Source organism: Rhinatrema bivittatum, chromosome 1, assembly GCF_901001135.1.
Source record: "Rhinatrema bivittatum chromosome 1, aRhiBiv1.1, whole genome shotgun sequence".
Classification (NCBI taxonomy): domain Eukaryota; kingdom Metazoa; phylum Chordata; class Amphibia; order Gymnophiona; family Rhinatrematidae; genus Rhinatrema; species Rhinatrema bivittatum.
Genome location: NC_042615.1, coordinates 370,036,869 through 370,053,410, shown reverse-complemented (window position 1 = coordinate 370,053,410; position 16,542 = coordinate 370,036,869). Strand labels below are relative to the sequence as shown.

The 16,542-nt window shown below is 41.0% G+C and overlaps 1 protein-coding gene across 1 annotated transcript in view; it reads left to right on the top strand.

The window, feature by feature from the left end:
- LOC115096270 (ATP-binding cassette sub-family A member 1-like) overlaps window positions 1-16,542 on the top strand; it is a 618,744-nt gene that overhangs the window by 152,327 nt on the left and 449,875 nt on the right. Inside the window, exons 9-10 of the mRNA XM_029610773.1 lie at window positions 165-336; window positions 6,970-7,101. Of these exons, the coding sequence (XP_029466633.1) occupies window positions 165-336; window positions 6,970-7,101 (304 nt within the window). The remainder of the gene's footprint in view (window positions 1-164; window positions 337-6,969; window positions 7,102-16,542) is intronic.

The window sequence follows — 16,542 nt, the reverse complement described above, 5'->3', positions numbered from 1 at the left end:
TGGTGTTTGAATATGGACCTCCATTTGTTTAAAAGAGTCTAACTTTGTTTAATAATAGTAAAAATTTACAGTTTCACATGTCTTTTCACTGTATTTAATTTTAATTGCCATAATTATTTTAATTTTGTTTTTGTTTTTGTTTTGTTTTTTTACAATTCTTGAAGCCTTATTTGAAACAGAACCAACCCACTTAAAACAAGGAGTTTCCATCAAGAAGTTGGTAAAGATTTACAAAACTGGTAAAAAACTGGCAGTAGATGGACTGAATGTGAACTTCTATGAAGGGCAGATAACTTCCTTTCTTGGTCACAACGGTGCAGGAAAAACAACCACTATGTAAGACTTGATTTTCAGTTCTTAATTAATTTTTCTTCTTCAGTGAGACCTGTATATAAGACTGGGGATGATTTAGTACATATAAATCAATGCAGTTCTTTGTCCACCTTCACCTCCTGATGAAGGTGAGACTGATATTGGTGCCAGGCAAAATGGAAGATGTGGTTTGGACGTGCGTGTTGGATGTGCTAATCTCCATATTGCATAAGAGGTTTTGAACACATATCCAAAACACACATCTAAGTGCCTGTAAAGCCATGCAGGCAGCCAAGTGCACTATATTGCATTGGCCTGAATGTTAGTGTAATGAATCTGGCTGCTAGGTAGCTCCCTGCCAGCAGGGGACCTCCTTGGGCCGCTCAGACTCAATCTAGCTTCTGCCTTGAAGGCTGCATAATGCAGCAAGGCCAGCCCTAGAAAACCCTCCCTCACAGCTTACTTCCTTCTTTAGCATGAATTCTCCTCTCTAATACCCCTTTTCTTTTTACTGTTTGCTTAGTATTCTTGTTCTGGTCTCTTGCTTTGCTCTAGTCCTGTTTAGGCCTCCTTGTAGCCTTTCTAGCATGTGTATTCCTTGCACTGCTCTTGTCCTGCCTAGGCACTCCTGTGGCATCTCTTGCCTTTGCTCCTAGCCTTATCCCTGTCTTGTCTAGGCTTCCTGGTGGGCTATCTATTCTGTGCACTCCTAGACTTGTCCTTGTTGTGTCTGGGCCTCTAAGGGGCTTTCTTGCCTCTCTGCCCTTACTTGGTTCCTTATCCTTTCGAGATCTCTTAGTGGCCATCCCAGTCCTGCTCTTGTATTGTCTGGGCCTTCTGTGGCCCTTCCTATCAGTGTATTGCTCCTTGTGTGTGTATTTCCCTTGTAGTGTTTTTGCTGTTCCATGCTTTGTCTAGCCCCTTGTTGTCTGTGTACCTCCGCTGCCTTGTACTTCCTTATCTGCCCCTGTCTTGCTGGTGCTTTCCTTGTTAATGTTGTTTTTATCCAAGTCACATTGTTGTCCCTTGACTGCCTCTGCCTGTCACACTCTGTGGGTGCCCAGTCCCTGATTCAGTGCACTGCCCACCATAAGATCTGCCAGCCACCAGAAACAAAGGCAGGGCTGGATTTAGGGCAAAAGCCACCCTGGGCAAAAATTGTTGACAGCGCTCAACCCCCACCCCCAACCGAAACACAAAATTATCATATAGAAACTTCAAAATTATAGTATGTTGCAGATTTCTCTCACTCACACACCTTCTTTCTCTCTCTCTCTTGCACATACAGGTTCTCTAGCTCTCAAACACACACACACATACTAAACAGAATAAACAAGCCATAAAGTATTAATAGAAAAGTGCAGACAAAAACTGAACTGGAAACCACAAGAAGTCAAATTCTGTATGCAGTACAACAATGGAAAAACAAAAATGTCATTGTTTCTCAGAAAGCATCAAACTGCAAAATCAAGAAATATAAAACAACCATACTAATAAAAAGCATAAATATTTCAAAATATCTGATGAACAAAAGAACATTCAATAATTAAACATTCATATTAAAAAATTTACCAAGCACCAATAAAATGTTTGAAAAACAGCAGATACATCAAATAACATCCTATATTTAACAGTAATAGAGATATCATAAATCCTTGGAAACTTTTGATTTCCAGTCATATTGAGATTGTCCTGGATTAATGATGGAGCAGGAGGGGAGGGTGCACAAACTTTATCATCTCTCTCTTACAGTCAGTCACATGTTCACTCTCATGTGCATTTCTTATTCTCAGTGTCTCTTTCTCTCTTTCTCACACACATACACACACACACACACACACATACAAGCACAAACAGATAATACCTCTCACCTTCATTGGCTCTTTCTCCCTTTCTCATACACATACACACACACACATACACACACAAAATAGAGACTATCTTATATTGGGTGGCTATATCTCCCATACATACACACATTCAGGATCTCTCACACTGAGGCAGGCAGGCTCCCTTTCTCACTCACAGACACACACAAGTAGGAAGGTTCCATCTCATATTACACATACAGGCAATTGCACAGGCACGCAGGCAGGCTTCCCCTCATGCTAACACACAGGCTGAGTTCTTTCTTCAGCCGCCGATGGCATGGCCCAGCTCTACTGGGCTGCTTCTTTTTATTTCTTCAGCCACCGACTGCATTGGATCTGTCAGCAGCTCCACCGGGTCTCCATCCTTGGTGCTTCCACATTGGGGGAGGAGGGCAGGAGCCCCTTCTGTTGCTCTCCCTTGTTTGCCAGCTTTGCAACTGTATTCAAAACTCATGGGCATGGCACTTCTTCTGTGCTGATTTCATTCATCATGAGATAAGCGTACAGGACCAGCCAAAGCCACAAGATTTGACTACACTTGCAGGCTGCAAATGAGGAGAAGTGGCGGTATGGCTCCTACAGCATACCTGATTTGGGGTCTGGTGGTGGGGCTGAGGTGCAGCGTTCACACCACCTGCCTGCTTTTCACCTCTGCATTCCCCCACGTTGGATGAACCAGCAAATTGGCCCTCGCAGCCATGAAAGTTAGCCCCCAAGATCCCTCTGGTGCCTTCCCCCACCACCTACCCTAATCCTCTACCCTACCACCCTCCCAGTACCTGTTCGAAAATCAGCATAGATTATGGAAACCTGCTACCGCATTGCTTTTCAGCAATACTGGCAGCTTATGCTTCCAGCATTGCTCACATAGCAATTCTGAAAGTCCAGAAATGGGATCACTGTAGCAGTGTTTCATGATCGCACATGAAGATAACCATTTGAACAAGTATTGGGAAGGTGGGAGAGTTAGGGCTGTGGTGGCAGAGGATGGAGGGATGGTAGCACAGGAGGGATCTTGTCACTAACATTAGGGCTGAATCAGAGAGAGAGGATGGGGGAATAAGAGAGGCCAGTGCTCCCCTTTAAAAGCTTGTGTAACCCTTGGGCTGATAATACTGGATAAGGTCCTGGGACTCATACTTCAGATACAGACTTCAAATGTTAAACTCTTCCCATGTTGTGTTTTTTAACTCTTTATTTATAATTTTCAGTTATATACACAAACATTAATCTTGTACCGAAAAAACTAGGGCAAAACTGAGGAAAGTTAACAAAGGAAAACAAAACTATAAATAAGAAAACTATATCAGTGAAACCCTAATTTAGCCCACAAACAGGGATAAGAAAGATTTATGGAACAATCTCAACAAGAAATCAGCAAAAAAAAGGAAAAATCTGACATATAATCCAATACATCCACTACACTGCAATTCACATAGGCTCTGGGGTAGAAGCAAAATTATTAGAATTCCTGCTGTCCAAGAGGTACTTTAATTGATTAGGTTCAAAGAAAACAAACTTATTTCCATCTAGTTTTATAAGACACTTAGGCCTGGATTCATCATTCCTCGCAGAATGATGAATCCTGAGAAAACAGGGGGCGGGGGCGAAGGGGGGGACGTGCCTGCAAAAACCCGCAGATTTCGCACCCCGGCGGTGCGCTGGCTGCCGGCTTTCAAACTGAATAGCGCCACCGTGAAAGGTGGTGCTATTTGGCGCACTACTGGCTAAGCTTAGCTAAATAAGTTATACGTTGGAGTCTTGTTTGAATATTGGTCTCAACATGTGAAAAAATACAATAGAAAGTCAGAACAATTGAGAGGATAAATAAGCAGAAATTGTATTTTAGAAAAAAAACTGTATTGTTGACCCCATCTAAAATGATCACATATGATGATCTTTATTAATGTAATTTCTTGGCATCTAATTGCAGCACAAAAGAAGGCACTGAAGTAATGTAAAAGTGCTTATGAATAGTTATTCAGAATGGGATTGCAGTTTGAAAATGACTTTCAATTCTAATGATTAGAAACAGCAATAAATAGAGCTCATTCATTTTTCTCAAATGGGTTATAAAAATTGTACACTCAGATTGTTACACTATAGATAATATTGTGCATAAGATACCATATTGTATGCTGCAGAAAACTAACATTGGGGTCTATTTAATAAGCTGTGATAATGTGTTAGTACACATTAAATGCCAAAAACAGCACTTAATATCCATAAAAAATGTTATCATGCAAAATTAAAAATTAGCTTGCAATCTCTTACATAAACAAAGGAGGTGCAATGCATGCAAAATTAATGAGCCATACAGAATGCAAATATATGCAATCAGGTCATTAATATGCAAAAGTCATAGCTCGAAACGTGATAAATGGTGTGATCCATGTGAAACTGTACTGTTTAGTAAATCTTGGCAGGCTAATGTAGGGCAAAGGGGAGCTTTTGTTGTTTCATTTTCAAATGAAAACACCATCCCTAGTTACAGTATCTCTTGCTCCCTCACCACCAGAAAAGAACAATCTCCAGTTGAGTTCAGAATTTGCTCCTAGAAGCCACTCTCTACTGGGTATCATGTCTTTTTTAAAAAAATATTTCTTTATTGACGCAAAAACATAAGAACAAAATGTATAAAGGAACGGAAATTAAAGCACTAGACAATCATAAGTAATTTTGTACAATATTGCAACAATAAAATAAGCTAAACAAGAATCTGCTTCATTACATTTTATCTTTACTTAAGGTTTCATTGGTTCCCCACACATATCCATTCATCCATGCTAGAAAATAGTGGTCACGATTACAAATGTGCTATGAAACTTTGTGCCTCTCTGCTTGTTCAAGGAAGGCAGCCATTTGGTTTGCTTGCTGCAAACCAAACTGAAAATCTTCTCATTCATCAAGCCAAGAGTGAGTAGAGGAGTTTTAAGCCAATGTTGTTTAGCAGGTCTTTACGTCTTCACTTAATCTTTTTTACTGTTTTTAGATGTTTTAAATTTTTTATTATCTGCTCCTTTAGTTTGTGGTATTTTATAGTTTTATTGTTAACTTAATATAGTTTTAGTGATATTTATAATTATGACAAGTTTGCATTTTTTTCCTTTTCCTGTGTTATTATTGCTGAAATGTAAACATCGACATGGACATTTGTCTGCACAACGGTATATAAAACTGTTTAAATAAAAAAATAAAAAAATAAAAAAATGTTTTCCATTTGGATCAAAGCAAATACACATCCCTATTGTTAACTGAAATATTTAGCTGGGGACTAACTTCAGTCTAGGCTATTATCTCCTCACTCCTGCTTTCCTGTTAGAGTTTTTCCTATTAGAGATTTTATAACTTTATCACTTCTTATGGGCCAACAATGGAGGTCATGTTATGCAGCATTTTGCCTGGGTTCTGAAAGCAACTAATAGGGTCATTTATCAAAATGCTATAAGGTGTTTTTGCATGTGTTAAGCACCTTTAATGCATGTGAAAACCCTTTAAATGCATGTGATAGCACATATGGTGTGATGCAAATCTGAAAAAGAGGAGTTAGGTGTGGGCTTACCATTTTGTGAAGCCCTATTGCAGGGGTCCCCAAACCTGTCCTGGAAGGCCACCAGCCAGTCGGGTTTTTGGGATATCCTCAATGAATATGCATGAGAGAAAATTTGCATGCACTGCCTCCATAACATGTAAATTTTCTCTCATGCATATTCATTGAGGATATCCCAAAAACCTGACTGGCTGGTGGCCCTCCAGGACAGGTTTGGGGACCACTGCCCTATTGCATGGCTTTAATACTGATTTTAGCTATACCTTTTTCAGTAGTGTTAAGCTGCATTAAGGCTTTATTGCATTTTGTTTTCAAATGCCTGTTGAGAGAGAGAGTGAGAGAACCTAGCTATAATGCCCTAACACTAGATAGGTATTTATATCTCTATGGGAGGCCCACCTAGTAACTTGAGGTGAGGTTTAGGTATTAGTGTAGGGGGTTAGGGGCCACTTTGACATTCAAAGTGAGATGTACGAACAGAACAGTGCTCACTTGTGAAGATTTGATGACCCTCGGAGTGAGGAAACTCACTCAAAGATGATATTTGTGCAATGTTCTCTCAACCTAGCTTGATGTTACCCAGGTAGTGAGTCCATCAAGAGAGCACTGTTCTGTTCGTATGTCTCACTTTGAATGATCGCTGCTGGCTTTCGCACCCAATAGCGCCATCATAAAAGGTGGTGCTATTGGGCATGAAATTGGCAACGAAAAGGGTTCTTACCTTTTCACTGTCTGTCCATGATATCTTCACGGTGTCTGCCCAGGTGATGACCCATCTCCTCCTGTTCCGGTCTTGACACCGCCCCCATTTAGTGATCGCACACGAAAAGTCCCTTTTCGCATGCGATCGCTTTGGAAAATGACCCCCTAAGTGAGACATCTAAAATGTTTTTCTATCTAAGATGGTACAAAGAAGGAAGACAAAAAGTATGTACTGGATAAAGAGAAAACTTATATATTGTCATGCTCGGTGGCTGGCGGCTAGAATGTATCCTTAGCAGTGGCAACAGAATAACTTGGTAGACTGGAGGAGCTGGATGGTCTTTATTTTTCTGTAATTTACTGTGTCACTGTCATTTGACTTGGGCTGCTGTCATGTACAATCCTGATGATAGTAGTTAAAAATATTCAAATTGCTTTTTTTCTGGTGAACATGTTGAGTATTATTATTATTATTATTATTATTATTATTATTGATATTCCCTTGGAAAATTAAAAACTTCTTTTTCATTGTAGGTCAATCCTCACAGGACTTTTTCCTCCATCATCTGGCACAGCATTCGTATATGGGAAAGATATCCGAACTGAAATGGAATCTATAAGACAAGATATGGGAATGTGTCCGCAGCATAATATATTGTTCGAGCAGTATGTATCTATGTTTATGTTGTTTATTTATTTACTAAAACTTGATAAAACGACTCTTCTCTTATCACATCAGAGTGGTGTCCAATTAAAGTTTCCTCATTATTTTAGACAAAAAAAGGACTCATCTGCCTGCCTTCCACACTATTCATAAAATCATCCTAATAACCCTATAATAAAATTTTAAAACACAATAAAATCTGTAATCCTAATAGAGTACCAACTCAATTCAAAAAAGAAAGAAATCCCCCCCCTCACTCTCCTAAAAATACAATATTGCAACCAACATAATGTGGCAGATTTTAAATCCTGCATTTGGGAAGACTTGCCCAGTCAGCCAGACCTTTGTTGAGAACCATGGCCATTCTGTGTGGTTTACCCAAATTGAACCAAAAATTGATTCATTCATTGTAGTTTTCCCTTTTGGATCAAAATGAATGCACATCCTTAAACCCTATTGCTCGCTGGAATACCTAGTTGGGAAACAGCTCCAGTCTAGATTTTTCTCCATCTTCTATCTCTTCATCTCTGCTTTTTTTGAAAAACAAAAAGTATAAAGACTACAAAAATGTTCAAGTTTTCTGTTGACAAAAGAAGTCTTAATGAACTAAGGCATTTCTTGGCTGTGCCACATTTATTTGGAAGTATTTCTAAGTTTAATAATTTAATTTTGTTATAATGACAATTTTTCATATTATGTTGCTGTGTCATCAATAATCTAAAGGCATTGGGTAAGATAGAAAGAAGAATAATATTGACACCTCCTAGGCAACAAAGTGAGGCAACAAGAGGAGAGGTATCATCACCCCCAGACATTGTGAGGGTTAAGAAAGCAAAAGTATTGGCATCAAGAATCATAGGCACAGAGTACAGAGTGAGTTAGCAAGAAGAGCGGCATCAATACACCCAGACATTGAGGGATGGTTAAGGCTGCCAGAATAAGGGAATCAACACACCAAGGCAGAGAATGCCGAGTGAGGCAGCAAAAAGAGTGGCATCAACACGGCAATTGATGGCATATGATATAAGATATAAGATATAATAGTATGTTAATTGTCAATTGAATTGTTTGTGAACTTAGGGAACTTCCAAGACTGCATTAGAATAACTGAAGCTTGAAATAAACAGAGCATAACAAAGAATCTTGCATTTATCAAATGTTAGAATTCTGTGGACTTGCTTCCCCTAATATTGGTGGTCATCATGGTTGACCTGATGCTTCTAAGACCCAGGCTCCTTCTCCCCAAGTATGTACAGTATGTACAATTTGCCAGTGAAAGAAACTTCAGTGTCAGTGCAGACAGAAATGCTAATAAAATTGCTATAGCTTGTTACTGATGTGCTTTTTCATAGCAAAGTTTGACAGAGGAGGAAAATCACAGATGCAATGACATTATAAAGTATTAATGAAGGGCTCTCAATTTTCCATATATTGGACTAATAAAAAATTGTTAGAAAGCTGTCTCTTTGTTGTACTTTGTTGTACCAGTGTCTACACTAACTATGATCACCTTGTTCTTATTCTATTAAATATTTTCCTTTACTCTCCTATACACACACACAACTCTGGTATATGCCAGAACTCTTCAATAAAATGTATTATCCAAATTAATTATAGACCCAATGCTGCAGTATGTATGTAGGTGCCAGGGGGTAACTAGACAGACCATGCCTGCTGAGGAAGAGGGGAGGAAGGAGGAAAGAAACATTGTTACCTTCCTTGGCCAGCTTCTGTGTTCAGCAGCAGTGGGGGTGGAGGAAGAGGCCTGTTGGGTGTTGCAGGTTCACTCAGTGTGGATGTAGTAAGACACAAAGCTAGTATCCCCCAGGCAGCTCCCCTGGCATGATCCACTATTCCAGACAGAAGATATGTATCCTGCAGATTCTCTTCCTGACAGGATTTCCTATGCAGATCACTTTACGCCATACTCACACACACTTACACCCTGAGTCACTCAACTATCAATACCAGGATAAGCAGTGTTTTTTAAATTGCTAATGCTAAATTGCACTCCAGAAAGCACTATAGCAAAAAAAAATAAAAAAAAAATAGCAAAAGCAATAGTTGCAATAATGAAGTATAAATTATTTTCTTACAATTATTAGGATAGCTGAAGGTTTTTCTTTCTGTCTGTCCCTCTCCCTTCTCCTTCCCAGGCCTCTCTTAATTATACCCTTTTGACTGCACATCTGAAAGCATGTTTTGAGAAATGCATGTAATTTCCAAAAACATGGATCGGGGAGAGAAAACAACGTTCTCTTGTGACTAATTCCTTCACCATAGAATCTGTGTATCTGATGTTTACTTCTTCTTTTCCCACACTTGCTGTGCAATCACATGAAGCAGGAGTCAGTGGTAAGAATACTGAGTCCGATGAGGCCTACTTCTGAGTGCATCCTAAGTCAGCATGTCACACTTAGGCCAAGTAATTCCATTACATTGGGACAGTTCAATGTCACTGCAATGGCTATATGGCCAGTATATCTGACTTCTGGGTGCCAGACTGCACAAGATGGGACCTTAATCTCATGTGGAAGTGGAGAGAGAGGGTCTTCTGAGGTTTTGCTGGGCTGTGGGGTATGGAATTTCTGGCAGCCACCTCATCTTGTGTAGTCTTGGTGTCCACAATTAAGGGGAGTAACAGTCATACCCCATCAATAGTCTTGTGGCCCAATTGGGTCATTTAAAGAGGCAGAAATGAATGGGGGAAGGAGAGACAGTAGCATGGAAAAAAGAGGCCACCCTGCAGATTAACTGCCTCTTTATCTTGCCTACTATGCTGCAGCAACAGATTCTTCCACTTTCCCTCCCAGTATATAGACTGAAGCTTGTTTAGGACTTCCATCCAGGGCAACTAGTCGAGAATCATGATTGAATAATTAAAAAGGAAAATTCCTTTCTAATAAATCAGTTGTTCCACTGTTATTATATATTCTGTATGATTTGTCGCAGCCGAGGGCAAAGTAACAGAGCCAAAGTAAGTGAACATTTAGTTAGAGAAGGAAAAGAAGCTCATGGCAATCAAATTTCATGACTTGAAATGTGTGTGTGTGTGTGTGTCTATGTGGAGGGGGGTGAGGACAATGTCTGCTGTTTGGGCCTGGTTTGCCAGTAGACCAGCAATCCTAATGTGTTTTTTTGATGCCCTAGAGGGCTGGCAGCCATAGTTGAATGGGGTGGACTGCCCGGTGATGCTTGGCTATTCTTTTTCTCCAAGGAGCATGACCTTGTTTGCTTTGATGGGTTGAATAATCCAGAATAGTAAATAGTGGGAACACTGAGAGGAGAGGATCCCCTTGCTGGTGGCTGAAAGGAATCAGTAAGTTTTTGCTTGGGACATTGTCTTTTTTAAAAGTATTGGGGCAAAGTGAACTATTTGGGAATATTATTTAGTGTGTTTGTCTGTTTGTGCTTTTAATAGTCAGAAAGGCAGTGAATAAACAAGTTAGACTGTATTTTTAAAAAGTCAGTCAATAAGGCAGCTAGTAAGCAGTAGGTAGTGTGTTTATTTTTAAAAGTCTGCAGAACTGAGTGTTCTGCAGACTTAAAGAACTGAGTGTTTGTATTTAATACAAACTGAGTGTGTGTATTTAAAAAAAAAAAAAAACCACAACCCCCCCCCCAAAAAAAAAAGTAGCCAGAAGCTAGAAATAAGCTAGGAGGAGTATATACCTAAGTAAAAAGGTTGAAAAGTTCAGCTCAGTTATTCACCTTGGAAAGGAGTTGAGGTAGTGTGATTGGGTTTGAAAAGGTACCAACATTTGTTAATCAAGAGAGCAGTGAGTCACTCTGGCTGACTAACTGAAGTTAGACTGCTTGTTTTTCCCAACCCTCCCACCCCTCGCTCACCCACCCCTAGCTCATCCTTTAATTTATAGGCAGGTGCCACTTTCACAAAAAAACAAAAAATCAATTAAAACTTTATTGAGAATTCGATCAGACCCAGGTAGGCCACTAAAAGACATATAGTGAATTCACTAATACATTTAAAGGACATTAGACACATTGCTACTCCCATAGCAACCTAAAACTTAACTAGGAACTGATCAAAACTGAGATGAAGGCAGCAGTCCAGCAGCAAGAGGGGGACTTCCCAGTCTTTTGCATCGAGTGTCACATGTATGACTTTTTACCCACCGGTTAGAAGTTGTACATGTGCATGCGATGCAAAGAGCTCCTGGTTCTCAGAGAACGAGTCCGATCTCTGGAGGCTAGAGTGGCAGACCTGGAGGAGCTGAGGCAGTCAGAGAGGTATATAGATGAGACCTTCAGGGTTATAGTAGCCAAGTCCCAACTTCAGACTGGCAGCTGATGGAGAGCATCAACCAGGTACAGCAGGAAAGGATCCTGTAGCAAGGACCTGCTCTCCAGGTGAGGCATTGTCCTTTCGCACTGAGGATATCTCCCCAAGGCCTACTGCCCAGGAGGGAAAGGTTAGGTCGGCCATCATAGTTGGTGATTTGATTATTAGGAATGTAGATAGCTGGGTGGCTGTTGGACGTGAGGATCGCCTGGTAACATGCCTACCTGGTGCGAAGGTGGTGGACTTCACTCATCACCTAGATAGGATTTTAGACAGTGCTGGGGAGAAGCCAGCTGTCGTGGTACATGTGGGCACCAATGACATAGGAAAATGTGGGAGGGAGGTTCTAGAAGCCAAATTTAGGCTCTTAGGTAGAAAGCTTAAATCCAGAACCTCCAGGGTAGCATTCTCTGAAATGCTCCCTGTTTCACGCACAGGTCACCAGAGGCAGGCAGAGCTCCAGAGTCTCAATGCGTGGATGAGACGATGGTGCAAGGAAGAGGGATTCAGTTTTGTTAGGAACTGGGGAACCTTTTGGGGAAGGGGGAGTCTCTTCCGAAAGGATGGGCTCCACCTTAACCAGACTGCTGGCGCTAACCTTAAAAAAGGAGATAGAGCAGCTTTTAAACTAGAACAAAGGGGAAAGCCGACAGTCACTCAGCAGCGCATGGTTCAGAGAGAGGTATCTTCAAAGGATACTAATGATGCATTAGAATTAGGGCATCCCGACAGTGAAGTTCCAATAATAAGAAGAGTAGTCCAAGTGCTTGTAACTAAAAACTAACTTATCCCTATCAATTAAAAAGCAGAATGAAAATACAAACAAAAAACAAGCTTTGAAATGTTTGTATGCTAATGCCAGAAGTCTAAGAAGTAAGATGGGAGAATTAGAATCTATAGCATTGAATGATGACCTAGACTCATTTGGCATCTCAGAGACATGGTGGAAAGAGGATAACCAATGCTATACTGGGGTACAAATTATATCGCAATGACAGAGAGGAGCACCCGGGAGGCAGTGTGGCGCTTTGTCTGGGATGGCATAGAGTCCAACAGGATAAACATTCTGCATGAGACTAAATGCAAAATTGAATCTTTATGGGTAGAAATCCCTTGTGTGTCGGGGAAGATTATAGTGATAGTATACTACTGTCCACCTGGTCAAGATGATGAGACGGACAGTGAAATGCTAAGAGAAATTAGGGAAGCTAACCAAATTGGTAGTGCAGTAATAATGGGAGACTTCAATTACCCCAATATTGACTGGGTAAATGTATCATCGGGACACGCTAGAGAGATAAAGTTCCTGGATGGAATAAATGATAACTTTATGGAGCAATTGGTTCAGGAACCGACGAGAGAGGGAGCAATTTTAGACCTAATTCTCAGTGAAGCACAGGACTTGGTGAGAGAGGTAACTGTGGTGGGGCTACTTGGCAATAGTGATCATAATATGATCAAATTTGATTTAATGACTGGAAGAGGAACAGTGGGCAAATCCACGGCTCTCGTGCTAAACTTTCAAAAGGGAAATTTTGATAAAATGAGAAAAATTGTTAGAAGAAAACTGAAAGGAGCAGCTACAAGAGTAAAAAATGTCCAAGAGGCGTAGTCATTGTTAAAAAATACCATTCTAGAAGCACAGTCCAGATGTATTCCACACATTAAGAAAGGTGGAAAGAAGGCAAAACGATTATGGGCATGGTTAAAAGGGGAGGTGAAAGAAGCTATTTTAGCCAAAAGATCTTCATTCAAAAATTGGAAGAAGGATCCAACAGAAGAAAAAAGGATAAAGCATAAACATTGGCAAGTTAAATGTAAGACATTGATAAGACAAGCTAAGAGAGAATTTGAAAAGAAGTTGACCGTAGAGGCAAAAACTCACAGTAAAAACTTTTTTAAATATATCCAAAGCAGAAAGCCTGTGAGGGAGTCAGTTGGACTGTTAGATAATTGAGGGGTTAAAGGGGCACTTAGAAAAGATAAGGCCATCGCGGAAAGATTAAATGATTTCTTTGCATCGGTGTTTACTGAAGAGGATGTTGGGGAGGTACCCGTACCGGAGAAGGTTTTCATGCGTAATGATTCCGATGGACTGAATCAAATCACGGTGAACCTAGAAGATGTGGTAGACCTGATTGACAAACTGAAGAGTAGTAAATCACCTGGACCGGATGGTATACACCCTAGAGTTCTGAAGGAACTAAAAAATGAAATTTCAGACCTATTAGTAAAAATTTGTAACCTATCATTAAAATCATCCATTGTACCTGAAGACTGGAGGATAGCAAATGTAACCCCAATATTTAAAAAGGGCTCCAGGGGCGATCTGGGAAACTATAGACCGGGTAGCCTGACTTCAGTGCCAGGAAAAATAGTGGAAAGTGTTCTAAACATCAAAATCACAGAGGGGTAGATTTTCAAACCGCGCGATTTGGCCTAATTTTGCTGGCGCATCAGGCGCAAGCAAAAGTACGCTGGATTTTAGTAGATATGCGCGGAGCCGCGCGTATCCACTAAAATCCGGGATCGGAGCGCGCAAGGCTATGGATTCTGTATAGCCGGCGCGCGCCGAGCCACGCAGCCTACCTCCGTTCCCTCCGAGGCCGCTCCGAAATTGGAGCGGCCTCGGAGGGAACTTTCTTTTGCCCTCCCCTCCCTTCCCCTACCTAACCCACCCGCCCGGCCCTGTCTAAACCCCATCCTTACCTTTGTAGGGGGATTTACGCCTCCCAGAGGGAGGCGTAAATCCCCGCGCGCCAGCGGGCCGCTAGCGCGCCGGGACGCGACCTGGTGGCGGGTCCAGAGGGCGCGGCCACGCCCCCGGACTGCCCCGGGCCGTAGCCACGTCCCCGTGCCCGCCCCCGGAACGCTCCCGACACACCCCGAAAACGCCGTGCGCTTCGGCCCCACCCCCGACACGCCCCCGACACGCACCCCTCCGAAAACCCCGGGACTTACGCGAGTCCCGGGGCTCTGCGCGCGCCGGTAGGCCTATGTAAAATAGGCTCACCGGCGCGCAGGGCCCTGCTCGCCTAAATCCGCCCGGATTTGGGCGGATTTAAGCGAGCAGGGCTCTTAAAATCCGCCCCAGAACATATAGAAAGACATGGTTTAATGGAACAAAGTCAACATGGCTTTACTCAAGACAAGTCTTGCCTCACAAATCTGCTTCACTTTTTTGAAGGAGTTAATAAACATGTGGATAAAGATGAACCGGTAGATGTAGTGTACTTGGATTTTCAGAAGGCATTTGACAAAGTTCCTCATGAGAGGCTTCTACGAAAAGTAAAAAGTCATGGGGTAGGTGGCGATGTCCTTTTGTGGATTGCAAACTGGCTAAAAGACAGGAAACAGAGAGTAGGATTAAATGGACAATTTTCTCAGTGAAAGGGAGTGGGCAGTGGAGTGCCTCAGGGATCTGTATTGGGACCCTTACTTTTCAATATATTTATAAATGATCTGGAAAGAAATACGACGAGTAAGATAATCAAATTTGCAGATGACACAAAATTGTTCAGATTAGTTAAATCACAAGCAGATTGTGATAATTTGCAGGAAGACCTTGTGAGCCTGGAAAATTAGGCATCCAAAAGGCAGATGAAATTTAATGTGGATAAGTGCAAGGTGATGCATATAGGGAAAAATGACCAATGCTATAGTTATACAATGTTGGGTTCCATATTAGGTACTACAACCCAAGAAAGAGATCTAGGCGTTATAGTGGATAACACATTGAAATTGTTCGTTCAGTGTGCTGCGGCAGTCAAAAAAGCAAACAGAATGTTGGGAATTATTAGAAAGGGAATGGTGAATAAAACGGAAAATATCATAATGCCTCTGTATCGCTCCATGGTGAGACCGCACCTTGAATACTGTGTACAATTCTGGTCGCCACATCTCAAAAAATATATAATTGCGATGGAGAAGGTACAGAGAAGGGCTACCAAAATGATAAGGGGAATGGAATAGCTCCCCTATGAGGAAAGACTAAAGAGGTTAGGACTTTTCAGCTTGTTGAAGAGACGGCTGAGGGGGGGTCTGATAGAGGTGTTTAAAATCATGAGAGGTCTAGAACGGGTAGATGTGAATCGGCTATTTACTCTTTCGGATAATAGAAAGACTAGGGGGCACTCCATGAAGTTAGCATGTGGCACATTTAAACTAATCGAAGGAAGTTCATTTTTACTCAATGCACAATTAAACTCTGGAATTTGTTGCCAGAGGATGTGGTTAGTCCAGTTAGTATAGCTGTGTTTAAAAAAGGATTGGATAAGTTCTTGGAGGAAAAGTCCATTACCTGCTATTAAGTTCACTTAGAGAATAGCTACTGCCATTAGCAATGGTAACATGGAATGGACTTAGTTTTTGGGTACTTGCCAGGTTCTTATGGCCTGGATTGGCCACTGTTGGAATCAGGATGCTGGGCTTGATGGACCCTTGGTCTGACCCAGTATGGCATGTTCTTAAGTGGTTGTTTCCTGATGAGTTTACTCATAACATCAGTACTCCCATTACACACCTTAAGATGGTTCAGTTATGTATTCATTTGGTAATGTTATAATTATTAATGAAGCCTTGGCCATATTATTCCAATCTATTTTCAGTGTCAATTGCTTTCTTGAGTGTGTGTTAGCAGTCAATCGAGCTGATTTGCTTCTTTCTCCACTTGAGGCAGCACAATCAGGATTGCTCAGATTATTGATTTTAGCATAAAAATGGGAGAATATCAATGAGTTAAATAAGTATACTTTGTGGATCTATATGCTATCAAGCATTATGGCTAATGCATTTATGTACATAAGGTGTGATGATGTTGTCAGAGGATGTGGTTAAGATGTTACAAATTTGTTAGAGGAAAAGCAATGTCAAAAATAAGGAATAATAAAACCAAGTGATTCTTGGAGTTCAGAAAGTCACCCAGATAGGCTAGTATTTTATTATAATTACTGAATTTATAATACTAGTCATATTATACACAGAAATGTAGATATTTACATATTTAGGATCTTAGAAAGAAGTTTTAAATAGAGTAAGGTTCTAAATTATCTATGCAAGAGACTCAGTAGGACTCACTCTGGAAGTTTGGCCAACATTTCTTCTTGTAGATCATATTGAATGGACTTGCAGATTAGATAAT